The sequence below is a fragment of the Suricata suricatta genome, chromosome 7 (assembly GCF_006229205.1).
Source record: "Suricata suricatta isolate VVHF042 chromosome 7, meerkat_22Aug2017_6uvM2_HiC, whole genome shotgun sequence".
Taxonomy (NCBI): domain Eukaryota; kingdom Metazoa; phylum Chordata; class Mammalia; order Carnivora; family Herpestidae; genus Suricata; species Suricata suricatta.
In genome coordinates this window covers 53,830,552-53,854,662 of record NC_043706.1, presented here as the reverse complement: position 1 = coordinate 53,854,662, position 24,111 = coordinate 53,830,552, and the positions used below count along the sequence as shown (strand labels likewise).

Here is a 24,111-nt window from a genome sequence, read left to right as displayed (position 1 = left end):
TTGGGATTCTCTATCTCCATTTTTCCCTTTCCCTATCTCAAAATATATAAATAAACAACAACAAAAAAAAAGCCTCTTCCCTCAAAGGAGAATAAAACATGCAGAATTCTATGTATTACATTTATTGACAAAATATTCATATATTTCTGAGGTATCTTAGTGCTTAACCAGAAGAGATAAAGAAAGCAGGTCATGAACTTAATTTAAATGATACTAATATTCCATTTTACAATAATTATAAAAACATTATTTTGGTCAAAGCATATCCTCAGTATTGATAGAATATCTGACACACTAAAGGTTCTCAGTAGAGATTTCTTGAACAAATGAACAAAAACTAAATGAAGGCATTAATGAATGGATGAAATTAACAAACATTATTTCAGAAAACTCTGAGGAAGAATTTCTATATATAGTACCAATTTGCAATAGAAATTGATAAACACTGAGAAAATTCATGACATAATATATAAATTCCTATATTTAGATTATTTCTATTAATCTAACTATGCCAGCAGAAGGGAATAATAACAGTTTAGTTAAATAAGCACTTATTAAATGATTATATGTGTCAGAGGATATACTCACCATACAGTAACAACACATTTTTTAAAAGTTTTAACTATATTTTAATATTTTCCCCTAACAATTTGAAGAGTCATTTGTGAGCTGTGTATGTATTTAAATAACTATATTATAAGTGAAACAACTACAGAGAAACTAAGTATTAACATTAGAAGTGAAAGTTTATTTTTTATAAGAAGCAGTATAGAATTATTTCTTTTTAAAGTGGTGGCTCATTTATTGGACTTTTAAAATTATGATTGGGTTTTACGGAGGAAAATGGAGAAAGTTTCTAAAGTTGAGTAAACAGAAATATGTGAGCATCAAACATCTCCATCATTTATAAACAATATGAATATTATTTTGGCACTGTCATGATCAGAATTAGAAAAAAATTCTAATTTAGAATGTGAAAATAAAATAGTGAATTATGGGTGACTTAACAGAATTGATATAAAAATTAAAAATCTTTAGAGAAAGTGGTCTTTAAATGACTAGTCAGCACAGGTGAATACAGAATTTGTAGAAATTGTAAAGTAGAATCTGGCAGGTACCTAAATGGAGTAATTATATCATCTTCAATAGAGAGTCTAAGGGAAGTTCACAAGGTAACAACACTAGAAAGGTTCACCTGGAGTTCAGAAGCTATAACAACTTTAATTATCCCCAGTTGTCTTGTAAGGTGTCATTAGTTCTGGAAATTTTCAAATGGATCAGAGAAGGGATTTCTTTAAAGATTCCTTAGGAGGAAGCTCAACATAAATGACATATTAAGGACTGGTAAGGAGGACGATGATATGACAGGTCTTGGACCATCTTTTTCTCTTGCTCTGTGACTATGAGGATAACAACTTTTAAAAAATGGATTAATGAGTTTATTATGCAAGTGTCAACTTGCAGTATTAGATTGCAGTTTCCAGGGGAACTCAATTATTGAAGTCTTTGGCTTAAGACAAGTTACATCCTGTGATTAACAACTTTAATTGGACTAAATATTAAATTCTGTCCATGTTCTCATACCCCATTTTTTATGTACTCCTCAAAGTCATTAACATTTTCAGAGATCAATCTTCTGAAATTATGTAAATTAGGTTTTTCAAACCAATTGACTTTTCTCAATGCTCAAATTTTCAGCAAGAATCTATACCAAACCAAAGCCATAGATATAGAAAAAAAAAGTTACTGGCATGTACTTAGACTCAAATAGTAATATTGCAAATGAAAATCAAAAGACCAATTTAGATCATTGATTCTAAGGGCAATTTAATTTGGGTGTGAAATGTATAGAAACTATAATTTTCCAGTGTAAATCTTTTTTTTAGCTACTTGAGCTGTTTTTTATGCCTTAATTTCTACATTTAATTCTAAATTTAAAAATTGTGTATTTGTTTTGGTTTAGTAGTTATAGTCCTTCTGAAATGATAGCAAGGATAGTTTATTTTGCTTGAATATTATGTGTACCCTTTGCACCTGGGACAGAACTATGTATTTTCTTTAAAGTTACATAAACCTTAATTGGAATATTTCCCTTTATTCTATTTTTTTAGTTTAAATTCAATGTCATTAACATATAGTATACTATTGGTTTAAGGAGTAGAATTTAGTAACTCATCACTTACATAGAACACCTAGTGCTCATCCCAACAAGTGCCCTCTTTAATGCCCATCACCCATTTATCCCATCCCCCCACCCACCTCCCTTCCAAACAACCCTGTTTGTTCTCTGTATTTAAGAGTCTCTTATGGTTTGCCCTCTCTGTTATTATCTTATTTTTTTCCTTTCCTTTCCTCTATGTTCATCTGTTGTGTTTCTTAAATTTTACATATGAGTGAAATCATATGATATTTGTCTTTCTTCAATTGACTTAGTTTGCTTAGTATATATAACACACTCTAGTTCCATCCAAATTGTTGCAAATGGCAAAATTTCATTTTTTTTGGTCATTGAGTAATATTCCATTGTACATATATGCACCACATCTTCCTTATCCATTCATCAATTGATGGACATTGGGCTTTTCCATAATTTGGCTATTGTTGATAGTGCTGCTATAAACATTGAGGTGTATGTATCCCTTCAAACCAGCACTTTTGTATTCTTTGGATAAATTCCTAGTAGTACAATTGCTGGGTTGCAGGGTAGTTCTATTTTTAATTTTTTGAGGAACCTCCATACTGTTTTCCAGAGTGGCTGCACCAATTTGCATTCCTACCAACAGTGCAAAAGGGTTCCCTTTTCTCTGCATCCTCGCCAACATCTGTTGTTTCCTGAGTTGTTAATTTTAGCCATTCTGACAGGTGTGAGGTGGTATCTCATTATGGTTTTAATTTTTATTTCCCTGATGATGAATGATATTGAATATCTTTCCATGCATCCACTAGCTATCTGGATGTCTTCTTTGGAAAAGTGACTATCCATGTCTTCTTCTCATTTGTTCCTGGATTATTTGCTTTTGGGGTGTTGACTCTGATAAGTTCTTCATAGATAAGTTATTCATACTAACCCTTTATCCCATATGTCATTTGCCAACATCTTCTCTCATTCTGTCAGTTGCCTTTTAGCTGGTTGCCTTCAGCCGAGGTCAAAGAGGTTACAGAAGTTTTCTCCTCTAAGATTTTGGTGGTTTCCTGTCTTGCATTTCCTATCTTTCACCCATTTTGAATTTATTTTTGTGTATGGTGTAAGAAAGTGGTCCAGTTTCCTTCTTCTACATGTCGCTGTCCAGTTTTCCCAGCACCATTTGCTGAAGAGACTGTCTTTTTTCCATTTTAAATCTTTAACTTCATATTGGAATAATAGGCAAAATATCAAAATGGAAGACTTTGCTTTCCTTAATTCATGAATCAGGTGAGGAATTCACTAGGAAAATAATCTTTTCTGTAAATTACAAAGGAATGTGCTAGGAGAGCAAATATATATCTTTATGATATTTAAGTCCCCAAAATTTTCTAGAATGAAGACCCTTTTGTGAATACCTATATTGGTCAAGGTCTACACAGTAGGGGGGAAAATGACACTCTTAAATTAGGATAATTTGAGATAAGTTTAATAAGAGAACTATTTTCAGTAGCAGAGTATACAGAAACCACAAGGGACAATACGATTCCCTGGCAGTAGTATCCTTGGGGCAAGGTGTTTGTCACCAAAAATAATTTTGAGAGAAGACAGAGAAGGCTATTTGGAGAGACTTCCTTAGAGGAACTGAGACTTCTGATTCAGAATGGCAGCTCTGGTCATCCCACAAAGAGAAAGGTTCAGGGAGGTAAGGCCCTGACCTCACTCTCCTCCCTCCTTCCAGTCTCCTACCTTTGCTCTCATTGGTTGAACACGTTAGGAGGCAGAAAACAAGAAACCTAGTAGAAGGAGTTGCTGTTAGTCATCCCCAGAGTACAGAGCAGTTGGAGGGAAGAGTGGAGGTGGGTCGGCAAAGAGAAGAGAGACAGTACAACATCCAAAAATTGTGCCATACCTTCAACAACTAGTAATTGTACATATTAATGTCAGTTTCTTAAAGATGTAAATGACTCGAATTGTTATGGAAACAGTAATGTTTTTAAATGAATTTGTGTCTTATTGATGAGAAAGCATCTACATACTTAAAAAACAAAGTCAGAATACACAGTGACCATACAAATGTACATTTGGTGAACAAATGGGGTTTTGGACTCCCTTGCACAATTTCTTGGCTCCTCAAGGGTCAAGAGCCCACACAATGGGAACCACTGCTCTGTTGTTCAGAGACTACAAGGAACGAATGATTAATAATAACTAACCTTAGTTTTGGCCTAGCTGATGTGTTAATTGTTTAGGTCATTTTGTCTCATTTAATCCTTGCAGTAACATTTAAGACAGAGAAACCTGAAGGTTAAAAATGTCATGTGATTTTCCCAAGTTCATTCAGGTTGTAAATGTTGGATTCAAAATCACATCTTCTAGCTTCAAAGGCCTTTGGACGTAAAGACTAATAGTGTCCGAAAATATGAAATCAATTCATTGAGCCAACGGATTTCTGTTATTACCTGAACAAGCCACAGAGAATATGCATTTAATATAATTAAAATGTAGTAAATTATTTGCATGCTTTTCAAAAGATTCTGACCAAAGGATAATTGCAAGCAAGAAAAACGATGTTTTTAGGTTATAAGTTTGATGCAGTCCCTGTATATGATACTGAGTTTACAGAAACCCTTATAATGAAAACTTAAGTGTAAGTCACTGTAGTTACCCAGTAATTTAATAAAACCTATCACATTAAGTATATAACAGCCTTTCCTATTCATTTAAGTGGTACTATCCACTATAAAGTGACTCACCCTCATTTTGTAATTCAATTCTGCTATGTTTCAAACTATAGTCAATGATGAGATTGAATTTACAAAAGGTTATTGGATTTGAGATATTTTCCCAGTTATTCTACAAGTTAGTTGTATTTTCATGCCATCTACAGACCTCTGCATGCATGAACAGCAGATTGACTATTGCTTGGATTTACTTCAACGAAGTGAGTCTACCTCTTGATAATCAACACACTATTTTTTGTCCTCATCTGGAATACATATTTTAGGAATCTAGGATACTTGCTGTTGGTTTTAAGGAAGAATGTGCTTTCTCAAATTATCCATTATATATTTATTGCATTTGTTGATTTTTTTATTTCTGTAAGGTTAGTTTTGATAACTACTTTTCTAAATAGTCAATTTGTATTTAAACATATGCAATAAATACCTTTTATAAGACTTTAATAAGAAAAGCTAGAAAACCCGTTTTCTCTAGTCATTTGAATGATGAGTCTCCCAAGAAAAGGAAGTGTCCCAGTTAGTAACTGAAACCTGTTTAGTCATTTACTGAGATGAGGATAGGTCAGCATGTTAGTCATTTCTTCTCAGCAGATTACTTTAGAACTGGAGACACGCCTCAACTGGAAACAGGAAAGTATCAGGCAAACCATATGCAATCAGAGCTTCAGAAAAGGGAACTGTTAGATCATCTTAGACTCTTGAAGAACCTGATGTGTTGCAAAAAGCCTACTATCAGGACCAATTAAAGAGCCTAAGGTGAAATTCTGACTTTGATGCTCATTAAAGATATTTAGTTCCATCAAAAGAAAAAGAAACATATTTAGGGGCACCTGGGTGTCTCAGTTGGTTAAGCATCCAGCTTTGGCTCAGGTCTTGATCTCACCATTCATGAGTTCAAGCCTCACATGGGTCTCGGAGCTGTCAGCACAAAGCCCACTTTGTGTTCTCTGTTCCCCTCTCTCCCTGCCCCTTCCCCACTTGCACGCGTGCTCTCTCTCTCACTCTATTTCAGAAATAAATAAACATTTTTTAAAAAGGAAAGACATATGTAACAGTTATCAATAGATTTAGGGGTTACAAATGTTCATGAGTGTATATAATTGTCAAGGTGCAACAAAAAGGAGTGGTGGGAGACTGTGGCAAACTGGAATATGCATGCTCTACTGAAGGCAAATATCTTCTGTTCAAGTTTAGGATATTGTGGCCATATAGTTAATGTAAAGCAAAGGGTTCAGGAATGCTAGATGTTTTTTCCCCATGAAATTCTGCTTTCCAGTTACTATTGCTGCATAACAAACCATCCAAAAGCTAAGTGGCATAAAATAGCCATCTTTACTATGTTGTCTTCTACTTGAGGATTTTGTATATCAGGAATTCTAACAAGGCACAGCAGGGGTGTCTTGTTTCTTTTCCCCTCTGTCTGGAGCCTCTCTGCAAGAAGGCTCAAAAGGTAAGGATAATTCAATGGCTGGCATATGGAAATATCTGGAGATTCTTCTCCATCTATCTGGCAGCTGATGCTGGATGTCAGCTGATACCTAATTTGGGGCCGCTGCTTGGAATGCTCATGTAGTACTCAACATTGCTTAGTTCCTCACAGCATGGCAGCTTAAAGCACCAGAACTGAGTATGCCACAGAACAAAACAGAAGCTGCATTGCCTTTCATGACTTAGCTTCATTCTGTCAAGTCCTCCCTGATTCAAGAGAAAGGATATGAGACCTCACCAGTAACCAGGGAACGGGCATGGTTCAAGGATAAAAAATGATGTTGTGGCCATTTTTGGAAAATGTAACTTGTCACATCAGTTTTTCAGTGCAATGTCCTGATGTTTTTGATGTAAGCAACTAATTTTTGAAAGTTAAACACTATAGAGATTAAACCAAATATAACTGCAAGTAGCCACAGTCATTATTTTCCAAATTCTGTTCTACACAAAATAAGCAAGATAGAGAAGTCAGTATCCAGAAAATGCTTTCAAGAGCACAGTAATACAGAGTCCTTCAAAATGACTATTTGGGGGTGTCTGGTTGGCTCAGTTGGTTGAACAACTGACTCTGGCTCAGTTATGATATCATGTCCGTGGGTTCAAACCCCATGTCAGGCTCTGTGCTGACAGCTCAGAGCCTGGAGACTGCTTTGGATTCTGTGTCTTCCTCTCTCTCTGCCCCTCCCCTGCTCAGACTCGGTATTTCTCTCTCTCAAAAATAAAGTAACATAAATTTTTTTAAATGGCTATTTGAGGGCACTATGTGGTCTGTGAAAGATGTCCCTAAAATCCAGGAGAAGACTCTTTGGAGACAATTAGTGAAGAAGACAGACATGCAGATAAACATGTAGCATGTGATAAGTACTTATGCTAGAAGGAGGTGCCAGAGGATATGAGAGAACCTGGGAAGCCATCAAGTAGACAATTATAAGAAAGTGTCAGAGACTTTTTTCTTTATGAGGGAGGGAGGGAGTGTGCATGAGTGGGGGAGAGGGGAAAAGGGAGAGAAAGTCTTAAGCAGGCTCCATGCTCAGTGTGGAGCCAGATGTGGCGCTCAGTCCTACGACCCTAGGATCATAACCTAAGCTGAAATCCAGTTAGACGGTCAACCAACCGAGCCCCCCAAATGTCCCCTAGAAGTTTTCTTAAAAAGAGCTCATGCCAAGCTGTGATTTAACTGGGTAAATAAAATTTGTCCAGGCAAAGATATGTACAAAGACAAAGAAATGAGACTATAATTCATTACTAAAGATTTACATGTCCTTGAGGTGATCTAAGAAGACACCTAGGGGTGGTAGAGCATTTAGTTGAAATGATAGGAGAGGAACAGGAAAGCCTAGATATAGCACTCAGATGTATGAAAAGAATGATTTTTTGGATAGAGTTTGAGGTTGTTATCATATTTAACAGTTGGCAAAAACAAATTCATCTTTGGTGACAATTACAATCATCTTCTTCTTTTTTTTTTTTTTTTTTTTTTGCATCAGCCTGATTTGGTCATTTGAGCTTAGCAAGTTCTCTCTATTAGTTGCTATTCCATCCTTTCTCTGATTTGTCCTCCTGTGTTTTCATTGGTTTCTTTGGTTTCTCAATCAATTTGCACATAACCAAAAACCAACCAACAACAACAAAAATGGGTCTTAATTCATTGCACTTGAACACTGGTAATGAGATAGGGAGGTATTTTTCTTGAAACACCTAGGGTCAAAATGAAAAATATGGACTTTGTGATCTTGAAATTGTAGAGTAAGTTAAAAAAACACAACATGGCACTTTAGATCCTGGAAAAACATCAGAAAAGGGAACAGAATGTGGATGTGGATGTGCATGTGGAGTGGAGCCAAAATAAGATACAGATATTAGTAATTTCTCATAACTAGATTTCCCTTTATAATAATCTCAGCACCTTATTTTGCTGCTTGATTAAAGTTATTTATTGAGGGCTATTTTCTAGGGGCTAGAAGGAGAACAGTGACCTATATGGTATATTTAAGTACAGGTTCAAATTCCATAGTTATAATACTGTGGACTAGGTATTTCATACTCAGAACGATTTATATTTTATAAAGGCAGTATAATGCATAAATTATATATTGTGTCTGGACCAAAAGTACATATTCATATTATTATATTGAAATAAATGTGTGACTATAGTAGGCAGGACATAAATTGCTATAAATAGCTAATCATTTTAGATTAGATTTTGTTGCCTAATGATTTTGAGACTCAAATGAAGAAAGAAAATTGGAGGTTCAGAGTTTGGGGATTTAGAATTCAAGTACTATAAGTACTTGTGAATTTGTATTATATAATTTTCAGTAAGACCGAATTATAGATGTGTGAAAGAAGCAAGAGAGGAGTGTGAAGGCTAGTCAGGAAACACTTGACAATTTCTAAAATAATACAGAGCAGCTGCTATATGCAGAGGCCTATCCTGGGCACTTTATAACATTATCATATGAGGTAGACAGTTTTATCCTCAGATCACAAGAAAACTAGGTTCAGAATGTTCACCTTGCCCAGGCCTGGACAAGGTTCAAACTGATTTCTGTCCAATTCCAAAGACTGGGTACTTTGTACTAATGCCATATTGTTCACACCTCAGCTTATTAGAAAACTCATAAACTGAAATAATATCTTCTTCCCTGTAATCTCCATTTATATACATCGATCAGTAATCAGCTTGTGAAGCTACCCATAATAAATTGTTCTGTTCCACATACCAGTCTTTCTTTATGAAGGTAATGTCCCTATGTCAATATGCAGCATGTGATAGAATGCATCCTTGCACCCCTCCCTATGTTCACGCCCTTTGCTCTGTGATTTTTCAGTGTCTCTCATAAAAGAGACACTGATTCTTCACTATCCTGTATCTTGCTTTGACTAATAGAATAATGCCATACTGAGCATATGTATCAAGAGGACTATGCGTTTCCCACTTGCTCTTGCTGTTGCCAGGAGAAGAACTTCTCTAGATAGCTGTCGTGCTGTTAGTCTGGGCTCCAGAATGGATACGCAGGGCGTCCACACGTCAAGGAGGTCGGTCCCGGTTCCACCCAAGCTTGGAACAAAGGCCCCAGTGATCTCAGCCTCTGGGAAACCTCTAGCCAGACAAAAACACAACCCAAACAACCTCAACAACTGCTTCTTAGTATATGATAGTTTGTGATTAAGCTACATTATTGTACCAGTAACGTGTAGTATCAAGGTCAGTACTCACATAGACATGGTTTTCCTCAACTGTTCTTGGTATATCATTATTCCCATTTCACTAACTACCCTAGCTGTTCTCTTATAAAACGCCTCCAGTTGTCCAAGTGTCCATCCTAAGGTGTGGCACAGTGATCTCGAAGTACGTTACATCGGAGAAGAGTTGCCTGGTGCAAAGAAATGACACGGTTACATCCTGTATAATAATGCTTCTTATTTTAAAGCACTTCAACATCATCTGACCATATATTCTTTTTAAGTAGCTATGTCACATTCTTGGGATTTATTTAATTTATTTCCTGCTGAAAACCTGGGTTCTTCCTAAATGAACTTCGGTCAAGCCAGTTCTCACACCATCCTGCATCTTTGCAATTGATTTTTTTAAAAAAATTTATGTTTTTAATTTATTTTTGAGAGACAAAGAGAGACAGCATGAGCAGGGGAGAGTCACAGAGAGAGGGAGAAACAGAATCCCAAGCAGGTTCCAGGCTCTGAGCTGTCAGCACGGAGCCCAACTCGGGGCTCAAACCCACGAACCATGAGATCATGACCTGAGCCGAAGCCGGATGCTTAACTGACTGAGCCACCCAGGTGCTCCTGCAATTGATTTTTTTTAACCTAAACACCAGAGTGTACACTTATCTCTGACATCGCACCTTGTTGTTGAGGCCTTCTATTGTTGATTTTGAATGACTTTTTTGAATACTAATTCTGAAAGTCAGAATCTTAGCTATACTTCTTAGCACATCTTATGTTTCTTTATCAGATACATCCATTTTTTTAAATAAAAACAAGGTACCAAGGATATAGTTCAGTAGCAACCTTTAAATTGACATTGATCACCAATTAAAATCCTGTAAGAACAGTTGTAAACATAGCCACAAATTTACATGGCTGTACTGTCAGGCAGCGTGCAAATTATTCACAAAGAAATTATGTAGTACTTAAAAACCATTCATTTACTCAATAAGCATTCATTGAATGTCACTATTTTGTACCTATATATTCAAAGCAAAAAAGGGGTAATTCGGTTGTTGATTTATACACAGTGCAGTTTGTTTTTTGTTTTTTTGATCTTTTGTTTGTTTGTTTTTCTTTCTTTTTTTTCTTTTCTTTTTTTCCCCACAAAATATGATCCTGAGCTTTTGCATGAGAAGCAACGGCAATGAAATTGCAGGTCTTGGTGTCTTGGGGCCCCTGCTGTGGTCAGTTTAGAATCTGAAGAATGGAGGCTCAGGAATCTGCATTTTTGGCACAATTTCTTGATGCTAATGCACACTAAGTATTGAGAGTCCTTGTGGTAAAGGAAGAGACATATTTTAAAGAAAATCCTCAGACAATGAGAGCTGCTCTACATGAAGATGTCAGTAAGGCAAGTGGAGACGGGTAGCACCTTGCCTGGGAGGTCAGGTAGTGCTTTAATAAGCCAACCATTGAGCTAGACCCCGAGAAGATGGTGGACACCTTCTTTAGTGAAGAAGTAGAGGAAGTTCCGTCAAGGTTGAAGGATACCATGATCAGGGGAATGGAGTCATGAAATGATTCATGATTTTGGGAAACATTCTACTATGTCGGAGTGTAGGTTTGGTAACAGGGGAGTGATAAGGAAAAGGCTAGGTCGTCATGAAAATGTAGATACAAAGAGATGGGTGTGCCATACTAAAGAATTCACTCACAGTCTGGAGATTAGAGATCAGGGAAACATGAAAATACACAATTACAATTCAGTTCATAGTGTGCCACTATGATGGTGCACGGACACGCCCTCACCTGACTTTAGTTATGTATGGAGAGTTTCTGGAGGAATGTGGCTTTGTTTCCTCACATAAAGACTTGTCAAAACAGAAGCATTGTTATTAATTGGTGTATTCTTTCCCCAGACTTTGTTTTATCTATTTAAATTTCCAAAGTCTGGCACATGAAAATAATCCTTTAATGAGTAAAAAGTGGTTCTGGAACATTATGCAATGGAGGGGAGATTCCATTTCCAATTTGAATGGGGAAGAATATAAATCACCATTAACACATAGCCATAGTGCAGTTTGCCCCAATAAATTCAGTCTCAAAGTCAACTACATTAGAGTACTGAAATAATTAGAAATTATACTGATATTTACAGCACTGAAATCTTACTGATATTCATGAATTATGATTCAGCCAAAAAAATAATGTGTGTACAGTTGGAATTATGTCCATTTCAAACTCGGGTTCAATAACTTCTGTGTATTTGTACCAAAAGCATGTAACAGCTCATTTAATAATGTCATGTATCACTGAACCTAATTAATCAGTCAATTGAAGGTCTTATTTATAGAAAATAATTGCTATGTTCTAATGATAACTCCATGCAATAAAATAGAAGATTAATGTTTTTGTTATAAAATTGCTCACCCTTCAGTTATATAATAAAGGGTCAAAGTAAGCAAAAAATACAAGCTGAATTGAAAAAATGATTAAGGAGAGTCTATAAAAATAGGCTATTTTCAGAAATGTATGTGCCATATTGAATCCAGAAAGCAAAATTATATCTACAAGTATTTCTCTCTCATTTAGAGCATGAGGTTGTACTCTCAAAATACCCATTTCTTAAAATGTAGATCATTGCAAAGCTGATCATAATTCTACGCTAGATGCCTTATATAGACCATCTATCTTGATCATTAATCTATGAGCAGAACAAATATGACACTTCCTTCATGAATAATCAGCCTATATTTCATCCTGTGAACATTAAATACCATCAACTGAAACTTAAGAAGGCATGTATGGTTATTTCATGTTTCAGAGTATTTTAAGAAGATGAAATCTCTATCAGCTTCACAACCTTTATGAATATGAAAAAGGGGAACTTTATGTCTATGCCTTTATTGATTGGACAATTACCCATTATTAATATTTACTGTGTCTGCTATGTACCAGGCACTTATCATAGGGCTGTCTCAGGCTATCTCATTAATACTTGAGGTAAATATTATTATTGCCATATTAAAGGTGAAGAAACTGGAGTTCAGAGAGATTAAATGATTTGTCCAAGGCATAGCCAATGAAAATGGAAAATGGAAAATAGCAGCTTTCAATGTTCAGTTCAAATACTGATTTTCCTCCAAATGGATCTGGGAATGGATTATGGACTTTTTATGTCTCATGATGAGTTACCTTTGATTGAGAGATTTATATCTTTGACTTTCTCAAAATAAATTGTCCAAGATAACTGCCGAGAGTTATTATGTTATCTCTCATTCATTCTCTCTCTCTCTCTGTCTCTCTCTATTTCTCTCTCCCCCTCCATCCATTCATGCTCAATGTATTTGATTTACTGGTTAATCTTGGAAGACACAAACTTATATTCTATTTATAAACAAATATGGCCACTCTATAATACAATACTTTCTGTGTAACACTGTTGGTTGGTTGGAATGAATGAATGAATGAATGAAATCATTGAATGAATTTCAAAAATATTTTAAAGCTATTTATGTAATTTTGGTGGAATTCCAAAGATAGGTATCTAAAGCATTGATCTTCTTCCTTGTTAGAATTCTGTGAAAGCTAATATTTCCATGTTGATACTTGAGTACGGAAAAGTGTATTTGCATTTTAGTTGAATCATGTACACATTTAAAAAGGAATATTTCATGTAATAGTTTTTAGTACACACACACACAAAAATGATCAACATATTTCAAGGTTTAAGAGAGTTTCATTTCTTCAAATTTTTTGGATTTATTTCTACATTAGGAATGTATAAGTTATGCAGTTGAGTTTCAGGGTTATGGCTTATTTTTATACCAAGTTTTTATTCACTAATAATTTCAATGATAATGAGTTCTCAGAAAAGCACATGATCATATATGTGAGCACTCATTTCTAGTATCAGAATGGTTAACTTGAATGTTTTTAGTCTCCAGTTGCCCTCAGAACAAAAGCCAATTTCTAAATGGAAAAATTTTTGAATGGAAAATGAAATGTATAAAACAGGAGTACATAAGGGCAATTAAGTAATTTAAGCTGTACATTTTTCATATTTAAACCTCTTATTAACTCCAGTAATATTGGTATTTGTATTTGTGATCTTAATATAAAAACATGAGATTAACAATATTATTAAACTATACATAGAGGATTCACTCATAATTAGCAGTCATATAGTACTTTTTTTCTTATGCTTTTCCCTTATGACTAGATGTATCACAGTTGTGTTTTATATGTATGTTTTATTTTTTTAATTTTTAAATGTTTATTTATTATTGAGATAGAAATAGAACATGAGTGGGGGAGGGGCAGAGAGAGAAGGAGACACAGAATCCAAAGCAGGCTCTAGGCAATGAGCTGTCAGCACAGAGCCCAATGCAGGGCTGGAACCCACAAACTGTGAGATCATGACCCAAGCCGAAGTCGGATGCTTAACCATCTGGGCCACCCAGGTGCTCTTCTATCTGTTTTAATAATACAGAATATTTCATTTCTCACCCCTGGAGATGAACTGGTAGCAGCCCAGTAAATATTATGAGTCTTCACTTGTATGTACTTGTATTAATCATGGCAGTGCATTCAGAGGCCACCACTCATTTGTATAAATTAGTTATCAAAATTTGAGCATATTTGGTTGTTTTTCAGAATGTACTAGTGTGTTGCAATCATAATCTACACACTAGGTTTACAGCTTTGTGAGTAGCAGTTTCGTGGAGCTTTGTGAAACCTAACAGAAGGATTTAATCATCATATCGGTAGACCTAAAAATAAAGAACTACCAATTCACAATTTGTGGGTAGGAGCTGGGCTGAAAATTTGCCTTTACTTGACAAATATTTCTGGAAATACAGCATAAATGCACAACATAACAAGGTTTCAGCATATATGCTTAGGAGAGCAATTTATATTAAGAGTTCAAATTCTAAGCGTACTTAAGTCCCAAAAATAGTCGGGTAGTTATGAATCTTTCATATTAATACATTAATCAAGTCCCTCTATCCCTTCTTCTAAAATATTATTTTATATATTGAAACAATTTTTAATGTTTATTTATATTTGAGAGAGACAGAGACAGTGTCAGTGGGGGAGGGACGAGAGAGCAGAAGACAGAATCTGAAGCAGGCTCCAGGCTCTGAGCTGTCAGCTGTCAGACGCTTAACCAACAACCACCCCTAAAATATTAGTTTATATATTTTTTTTATTTTTCTTCAATTTGGAAAATAATTCATGAATCTTTAGTTAAAACTCATCCTCAACTACCTGTCCTACTTCATAGACACAGATCTTTAGCTTACTCAAGAATCAAAAAAGGTTGAAGTGAAGGACAACATAGCATAAACTAAATGCAACTGGAACTTATAAATGTGGGAGCTTTAACCTTTGGAGGACCACAAAGAGCAATGGTGTGTTTGTAATGATCTCTGGTAATTTTTATATCCTACCAAAGTAAACAGTTGGAAAACTAAGCAAAGTGTGGACTTTTATTAAACTGCCTCCTCTATTTTTTTTCCCACTTACACCAGTCCGACTGGTTTGATGATGGGCACACATCTTCTAGAGTGGAGTTCTCTTTTATGTTACTGCCAATATCTCTATTGGTAACAACTGAACGTCCAATGTGTTTCCTTTATGAGCTTGGTTAGTCTTGGTGGCTCCTGAACTAGCCTGATCCACCATCAGTGTGGTTTCTCCCACCACATGAACATCGACACCGACTGCTAGATTGTGAAGTGCTGTAGAGATGTGTTATTATGTCACAGGTGGGTGCGCTAAGAACTTGCTTGGAAAAATAGCTTGATTGTGGTGACGATATTGGTTTCCTAGAAACCACATTCCATACCAATTTTGTCTGTTGTGTTCACTGCCACTTAATTAGCCGTCTTAGTAAACTGCTAACATAGTCTATTTAGGGTAAAATGTTCCTCTGTCCACCAAAAAATAACTAGAATTTTCCATATCTGATCTTCTTTCTAGTTTTATAATTGATCGTTAATAAATTAATCTGATACCTTTCCTGCCTCCTTTACTTTACTTCTTTATATTGTTTTTTTTATCCCAAATATTTATTACTGTCTATAGTCTTGGTATAAAAAGGCCAAAATGTTGTGCACAATTTCACTAATAATTACATATTGTTTAGTGAGTCATTGCAGCTAACATGTTATATCTTGATTTGATATATGTCCCAATTCCTAGGAAAATTCTATCTGCTATAACCACCAGAGTAATTAAGTTCCAAACCACCAATAACTGTCATCTTAATGAACACTTCCACAATTGTCACAATGTGTTTAGATACTTTGAGAACTATATTTTCTAAAATATATGGTGGAATCACAGTGAACTGAAAATTAAATAACCAGGTTCTGTTTATAGTGAAATCACTTGTTCACTTTTACTCACATATCAACATTATTAAGAACAGACAAATGAAATAAATGTAATAAATGTTAGCTTTCTGAAATAATGAAATGAAAAGCATAGTTTACTTTCTCTAGCCAAATCATATGATTTTAAAGTTCAAAAATAACATAACAATATAAAAATCACAGATACATTGGTCAGTTACATTATTTTTAAGTTTTCAATCTGAATTTCATTCATATCAGAAAATAAATTTTTTCACTGCTCCCATTACTGTCAATATAACTAGACATTTCTTCTGATGCATAAACAAAGTTTTATAAAGATATTTATAGCAAAATACTCTAAGATTATTCATGTTCAAACACAATCATGTCTTCTTTGAATTCTCAAATTCAATCATTTAATTATTCAACAAATGTTTACTGGATGTCTGTTTAATCTTCAAGGGAATGCTTCAATTGCTATTGTATTATTTAAGATATTGGGTATAGCTTCCTTAGTAAGAAGATCCACAATTCAGTGGCCTAAACAAGAGAAAAGTTTATCTCCCTCATATATAATAGACATGGACAAGAAGGTGGGGTCTGCTTCGTGGCACCACTGAGGGATTCCTAACTACTGGAATGCCATCTGTCCTAGTTTGGGCTGCTATAACACAATACCATACATGAGGTGGCTTATAAAAGGAACTTTATTTCCTAAAGTCCTGGAGACTTGAAGTCCCATATCAAGGTGTCAGCATGGTTGGGTTTGGGTGAGAACCCTATTCTGAGTTGTAGACTTCTGTCTTCTTGTTGTGTCCTCACGTGGTGAAGAAAGGACATGAGAGCTCTCTGGGGTCCCCTTTTCAAGGGCACTAATCTCATTCATAAAGGCTCCACCCTCAGGATCTAATTACTTCCCCAAAGTTCCACATCCTAACACTGTCACGTAGGGGGTTAGGATTTCAACATACAAATTTTGGGAGACAAAAAGATTTGGTTCACTCCACCATCATTAACACAGCTTTCCAAAATTGTTCCAAGTCATTCACATTTCCAGTCAGTTACATGAAAGTTGGAAGGAAGTAGAGGACAAAGGAATTTAGTTTTATGCAGATCATTAAAACATTTTTACACATCACTCTGTACCTGTGCTAGGAAATATAATCCTGAGATGGTCAGTCTTTCTTATGCAAGAGACAAATGGATTTGGAGGGGAACAATTAGAAGTCTTCTATGTCCAACCCTCTAGCTATGCGCATACAAATGAATATCCTTCTTCTCATTAAAAACAAAGATACCTACCTACTACCCAAGAGAGAAAATCCATGTTCAATTCCAATGACAGCAGCCAACACAAAATCCAGAATCTCTGGGAAACATACAGAACTACATTAGGTCTTGTTATGGTTCTTTGAAGCCTGACAACCTATAAAATGAGAAGCAGATTATCTTTGCTGCTCTCAACTTTCTTCCCCATACACAACACCCAATATAAAGTGGTGGAAAAGGAACAGAATCACCACAATAGAAACTTTCATTGGGAAACACTGAAGGCTCCATAGGCAATAACAATTATAAAATCTTGCCAAGCAACATTAAAAGACACCTAAGCAACCACACTGAAAAAAGTTTTTTGGTTAGTGCATCTGGCAACCTTATGGGACATTCTTGTTTGTTCATTTTTGTTTTTTCTGGAGGTTATACCAGATTTACTAGAAGGTTCTTCTTTATCCTAATGGATAAATGGTCTCAATCCATAGCCACATCTGTATTGAGTCAAATAGAGTGCGCCGTCATTGGGAGCTTCACAATTTTTACAGCCAGCATGCTTGTACATGTTCAGTAACCTGGGGGAATGTTCTAAGGATCATACATGGTGGTTAAGTCTAATGGGAAGAAGTGAGGGCATTTTTGAGCAACACTCATTATCTCGTCCTATTGGCATACAGAAACAGCTGACTTCTCTAATCCTGCCAAACCACAAATTTCTGAACACTCTTTCATTTTAAGTTATAGCACTAACACATAAATCAGGCAGAAATAACTTCTTTTAGCAAAGTTCTATTCACTTCTGTTTCTTCTGGAAAAATGACCCATTCTTATTTAATCTCATGACTTTTGTAAACCTTTCTAAAAGCAGCAGGATTAAGCCTTTGGGCTTTGTTAAGCTTTTTCCTGTAGAATCAAAATATATGCAGACCTGTAGCCTGCTGCCCAAGTTCATGGGCAATGGCATAACAAGGCCTATTAGCTTTCTACCCTACTATATTGTTTTCCTTACACTCTCCACCCTCTCACTAAGCTAATGCCCAGTATTTTGGGATTTTAATGGCAGTTCGACACTTCCACATACTTATTTATTGTCTAATTGTTGTGACAGAGAGATCCAAAGTTCAGTGGCTCAAACAAGATAAAAAACCATTTTTCCCTATATCAATCCCTGAAGTAGGCAGTGGTTTACAGTAAGTTTGCTCCAACATGATCATTTAGAGACAGAAGTTCCTCCCATGTTGCCATCCACGCCTTCCTAAGGCACTGTCTTTATTTGCATGGTAGCTGCCAGATCATTACTTTGAGTGCCTTCTACCAACGCAGGAGATGACTGCACAAGTCCAAGATGAGGAGCTGGTCAGTAAATTGGAAATAACCCCAGGGTTGCCACACTCACATGTGTGCACACCCCGTGTTTCCTGACTTAGTCACAAGGACACATCTAGTTGTAAGGATAGCTGAGGAATGTGTTTATTCGTGGTGCAGCCATTTGTCCCTGCAAAATGTTTTCCTAAGGAAGAAATGAGAAGTAATGTTCAGATAAGCAAAGGAATGGACTCTGACAGAGTCCACTATGCTTATTATCTGTTATTTTGCATTATCCATTATTTTTACAAATATGTTCTACTTTCACCTTTTTGACTAGCTAAATGATGGTATGTATCATTTACAACAGGCAATATCTGTAGTTTCTTTGTCATGGTCTCCCTCACTACTGTCTTTTTCCTGTCCCTTACCTTCATCAATTACAATTAAAACTGAGGGGCAATTGGGTGGCTCAGTTGGCTAATCATCTGACTCTTGATTTCAGCTCAGGTCACGATTTGACAGTGGTGAGATCGAGCCCCACATCAGGCTCTGTGAAAAGCGCGGAGCCTCCTTGGGGTTCTCTGTCTCCCCCTCCCTCTCTCTCTGTCCCTCCACCACTCTCTCTCTCACTCTCTTGCTCTCACTCTCTCACTCGCTCTCTCTCTCAAAATAATAAATAAATAAATAAACATTTAAAATTTAAATTGAAATCCAATGAGAGACATAGCAATGCCACTAGACAGTGTTTGGAGCTGGTGGTCTTCATACAGCACTTTGGGAAACATAGTCAGGTTTTCTTCAAGGAAACATTATTGATTGTGACAAAGGGGGAGAGAAGCTGCTGTCAATGCCCTCATTTTCTCTTCATCCATATAAATGGGAATGCTGCTTGTTGAATCATATTCTCATGACTGCCATCTCTTGATCATCCAGGGAATCAATGTAACAACTCTCAGGAATTTGTGACACATGCATGAGGGTTCTCAATGAGGCTGTATCGCTTCTGTTAAGCTAAGTGTGTGAAAGAAACATCCAGCCACTAGTCAATGGCCTGAGACTGCTATAGTCCAAGTGTGGGAAGAAACACATACTACCATACATTTTTCCTAGATAATTTGTGCATAGATATTCTGGACAATGAAGGCTGCACTCAGGAATCTTCTTTTTCCCAGCTACTTTATACTAAAACTGAGTTAGTGAAGTCTCGGTCGCCTCCCAGAAATAGAGAAAGGGCCAAACTTCTCTGTCTTTCATTTTCATTTCTAATACATACACTTCTATTTTCTTTTTTGCTTCCCTTTCCTTACTATCAATGAAATGTAAAGTATTTAATATAAGGAGACCTACGAGATTGCCTTGAGGGATAATGACAACCACAAAATTTTAGGCCTTTGTATCTTTCCTTTCAATCTAACACTTTGGAATCTGTGGCCCACCCTCAGCTCTTACATAATTTGGCATTTGATCTTAAGCCATTTTCTTGCCACACTTCATAGCTGGACCAGTGGCCCATAGATTTAATGAAATTCTTAGAGGGGACTGGAACTCCAAAGGTTAAAATCTCTGCTTTTTATTTAATACTTGGGGAAGAGGATTATTTTATGTAGGAGATGTTGCCTCCCAAGTAAAGATAAGTGAAAATCTGAATATTCCAAAGTACAGTAAAACCTTGGTTTGAGAGCATAATTAGTTTCAGTAACATGCTTATAATCTAAAATGCTTGTATTCAAAGTGAATTTCCCCATAAGAAATAATGGAAATTCAGATGATTCGTTCCACAACCCCAAAATATATAAAAAATAATTATACTATAATATAAGATAATAAAGAAAATACAAAATATAAAGAAAAATAAATTAGCTATCACTTACCTTGGAAAACTGTCATGACTGGTGTGAGGAAGACCGGAAAGTTGTCCTTATTGTAGGACGACTTTCATCATCACTAATGGCACCACTGCCATCTATTGGTTCAGTGGATCTTTTTCTGCATGGGGGCCACTGCATCTAGTCACATGGATGTTGACTACAGTACAGTATGAATAAACTCTTGTCATCTACTGTATTTAATGTAACTGGCAATAAGGCAGCAGAGGAAAGGGTCTATATCTGCAGGCAGCCTGACCTAGAATGAAACAAACCATTCCTTAGCTTACTCTTGTGTGGAAAAGCAAAGGACTGTCCATAGGTGCTTTGAAGTGACAAAGAATACACTAGTGTCAGTTCTGAGCATCTTCCAAGGTTCTGAAAAATCACTGATTTTAGCCAAACACCATGGCCTGAGACTCAGCATCCAAGTGAGGGAGACAATCACCAACATTCCTGCAGAGAGAGAGAGACAGAGAGACAGAGAGACAGAGAAAAGAACCACTGGCTCACTTGTGATCAAGTAACATTTGGCATCACATAATACTCATATTGTAAAATATCGCTCATTTATCAAGTTAAAATTTATTAGAAATGTGTGCTTATCTTGTGGAACACTTGCAGAACAAGTTACTCGCAGTCCAATGTTTTACTGTACTTAAAAAGAATTAGTAACCTTGACATTATTGATAAATTTACCATATATAATACATAAGTTATAAATGAAGATTCAGGCAAAGGATGTAAAATGAAGGAGCTTATTTGAGGGGAAAATGTATATCATAAATTATAAATATAAATGTGAATATATTAATATAAATATTTATTCTGAGAACATCTCAGAAGCAACTGAAATGGCTGAAGGATCCAGAAATGGTGGACTGTGTTAAATGCTAATGTAAAATGAGGACACGTCTTGACCGCTGGATTTGAAAATGTCAGGATATTGACAAGAGCAGTTTCAGTGGAGACCACATCCTGATTGGAGTATCTTCAAAACCATAGGAAAAAGGGAAGCAGTGAAAAGAGTGAACAGTTGCTTCTTTTCAAGAAATTTTGCTGTAAAGGGGCAAGTCACTAAGAGATGTGGGGGTGAGGGAGGGCTGTTGGAGGATGAGACATATGTGAAATGCCTGGATGCTAATGAAAACGGTCCCTTAGAGGGGGAAGTACCACCGCAGGGCACAGAGGTGACAACTGTGGTGGGGGAAGCTTGTAAGTAACTTGAGTAAGAAATGAAGAAAGAACACCTTCTTATCAGTTATTGAAACACGGAAGCATCTCGCAAAATATTAAGTAAGAAGTTCACAGACATGCTGTGGAAAGGCCAGAGGGGAGTATAAATATAATTTCAGTGTTTGGAAGTAAAGATGAAATTGATGCACATTTCTTAAGGTAACAGCATTAAAAGCCACACACAGTTGACCAGACTGTCATCTTATATAGCACTTTTTCTTGGAAACAGACCTTTATAACTTTCCTCTTGACAAATTTTGAAGCATGATACTTGTGTTTTAAGGGAAATTTGATTTATAAAATTGGAGGTTAGAGATAAAGAGGTTCTGAGGTGGCATGAGAAAATCGTAGCACTCCTTGTCAGTAACCTGTATGTTTCTTATGGAGTATTTTATTGTGTTTTATGCTACAGGTTCTTGAGATATTACCTTAGCACACATTTTGCTTTCAAATTCCATATGAGTTTCTGGGTTGATTCCCCCTGATTACAGTAGCATTGATTGCTGTCTAAATCTGTTGCAGTGTGCCTGAATACTATGACTACGGTCACGGAGTAAGTGAGGATGCCTATGACAGCTACGGTAAGACCTTTTCTTTACTAAAACTGTGAAATCAGAACATCCATCAGTCACTGACAACTCAGAAATTACTTCTATCTTTCTACTCCCAATTTTTACAGAAGTCCAAGCTAAATTGATTTATGTAATTCCAGGCTGAGATTTGACATCCAACAGCCAGAGCCAGAAAACTGGACAGATCAATTTTGATCAAAATTTCAAAAGCAATTAATTACAATCATAGATCATTTTCAGCAGCAACAGTGAGCATTTTGAATAGTGTCTTATATATTCCACTGTGTCCATTGTCTGACTCATCGATTTGACACCAATGGTGTGTCTTTCCTCCTGTCATAAAGATCATAATATACAGTTAAAATATTTTAAAACTTTTAAGTGCAGAAATTGTGGCTCTTGAGTTATATCTTTTTATAGCGTGCATCGGCATTACTTCTTAAAAGTGGCACATAATGCTTGGCCTAAAAATTAATAGTCAAACAGCATGTCAGTCTATGAAAGTGATTAATTTCAAAAATGCGCTCTTTAATTAAAATATTACTTAAAATTAATTGTAACTCAATTCAGTCTGATTTATTGAGTATTTATGACATATCAATATAGTATATCACTTTTTTTTGTTTGTTTTTTTGTTTTTTGTTTTTTTCTCCATAATATTTTATTGTCAAATTGTTTTCCATACAACACCCAGTGCTCTTCCCCACAAGTGCCCTCCACCATCACCACCACCTCTTTTCCCCCCTTCCCCTTCCCCTTCAACCCTCAGTTCATTTTCAGCATTCAATAGTCTCTCAAGTTTTGCATCCCTCTCTCTCTCCAACTCTCTCTCCCTCCTCCGTTCCCCCTGGTTCTTCATTAGACCTAATGGAGTATATCACTTTTGAAAGGTAGTTTTTTTTATCCCTTATAATATATATGCAGCATCACTAGTTGACCACCTTGAAAACTAACACTCGTTAAATGTTTTCAGCCCCCCATTTTTATTGAAATAAGACTGAGGCCTCTCCATTTCGCTTTATGGGGAGCAGCAAAAGAGAACACGATTGTTGCCTGTGTGTTTGAGGCTCCACAAGATGAAGGCGCAGTGCTCCATAAGGATGCGGAAGGGAAGGGAAGGTCCAGAGCTCAGGAGGAAAGGAGGAAGTGTCCCCTCTTGGAACTCGAGTTACCAAATCGACTCACTTCTCTAGGGGAATCATGAGGCCATGCTCAGAAATAAGAGTAGGAAAATAGCGCACCCCCACAATGATTACCATTCATAAGCTGATTACTTACATATATTTTCTCATTTTTTTAAATAATGAATTGAACTATTAAGTGTTTTGATCTCCATTTTACAATGAGGAAACTGAACAACAGAGGATAGGTCGACATGAGAGTGCAGCTCTGAGGCTCCGCTGGGGTTTTGATATTTTCCTTGGTGGTTGGAATGCTATTGATTGCTGCTACCACACATGACGCCTTCCTATTATGGCTCTGCACTAAGCAATTTATAAAAAGGATTAGAGAGAATGGAAATAATCCTCATTAAACATTATATGTGTATCTACATAATCTAATCCCCACTAGAATCATACAAGGTACACACTCCTATTGCCATCTGCATTTGACAAATAAGGAACTAAGACTCAGAGCAGTAAGTAACTTGGCTGAGTTAAACAATTAGCAAATGACAGAGCAAGAATGTGAATTCTAGTGTCTCTGATTTTGTTGCTGGACATGGGGACAGAGTTCAATCGACCTCGTAGAAAGAACAGGATCTGGTACTTTATACCTGAGTTTGCTTTAAAGTAAGGATATTGAGCTCAGTGAGATTTCCCTAAATCCTGCCAGCTACTCTCCTACTAATCTTAGGTCATCTATGGTATTTTATAGGAAAAAATAATTAACCTAAAATGAGCAGTAGGCTCACTGTCTCTCAGATTCCAGCTCCTCCAGCACCAAATGAACCTAATATCCCTGCTGTGAGAG

At 36.2% G+C, this 24,111-nt stretch overlaps 1 protein-coding gene across 1 annotated transcript in view; it reads left to right on the top strand.

The window, feature by feature from the left end:
* KHDRBS2 (KH RNA binding domain containing, signal transduction associated 2) overlaps positions 1 to 24,111 on the top strand; it is a 543,955-nt gene that overhangs the window by 501,749 nt on the left and 18,095 nt on the right. The window contains exon 8 of the mRNA XM_029944584.1: positions 22,088 to 22,146. Within this exon, the coding sequence (XP_029800444.1) occupies positions 22,088 to 22,146 (59 nt within the window). The remainder of the gene's footprint in view (positions 1 to 22,087; positions 22,147 to 24,111) is intronic.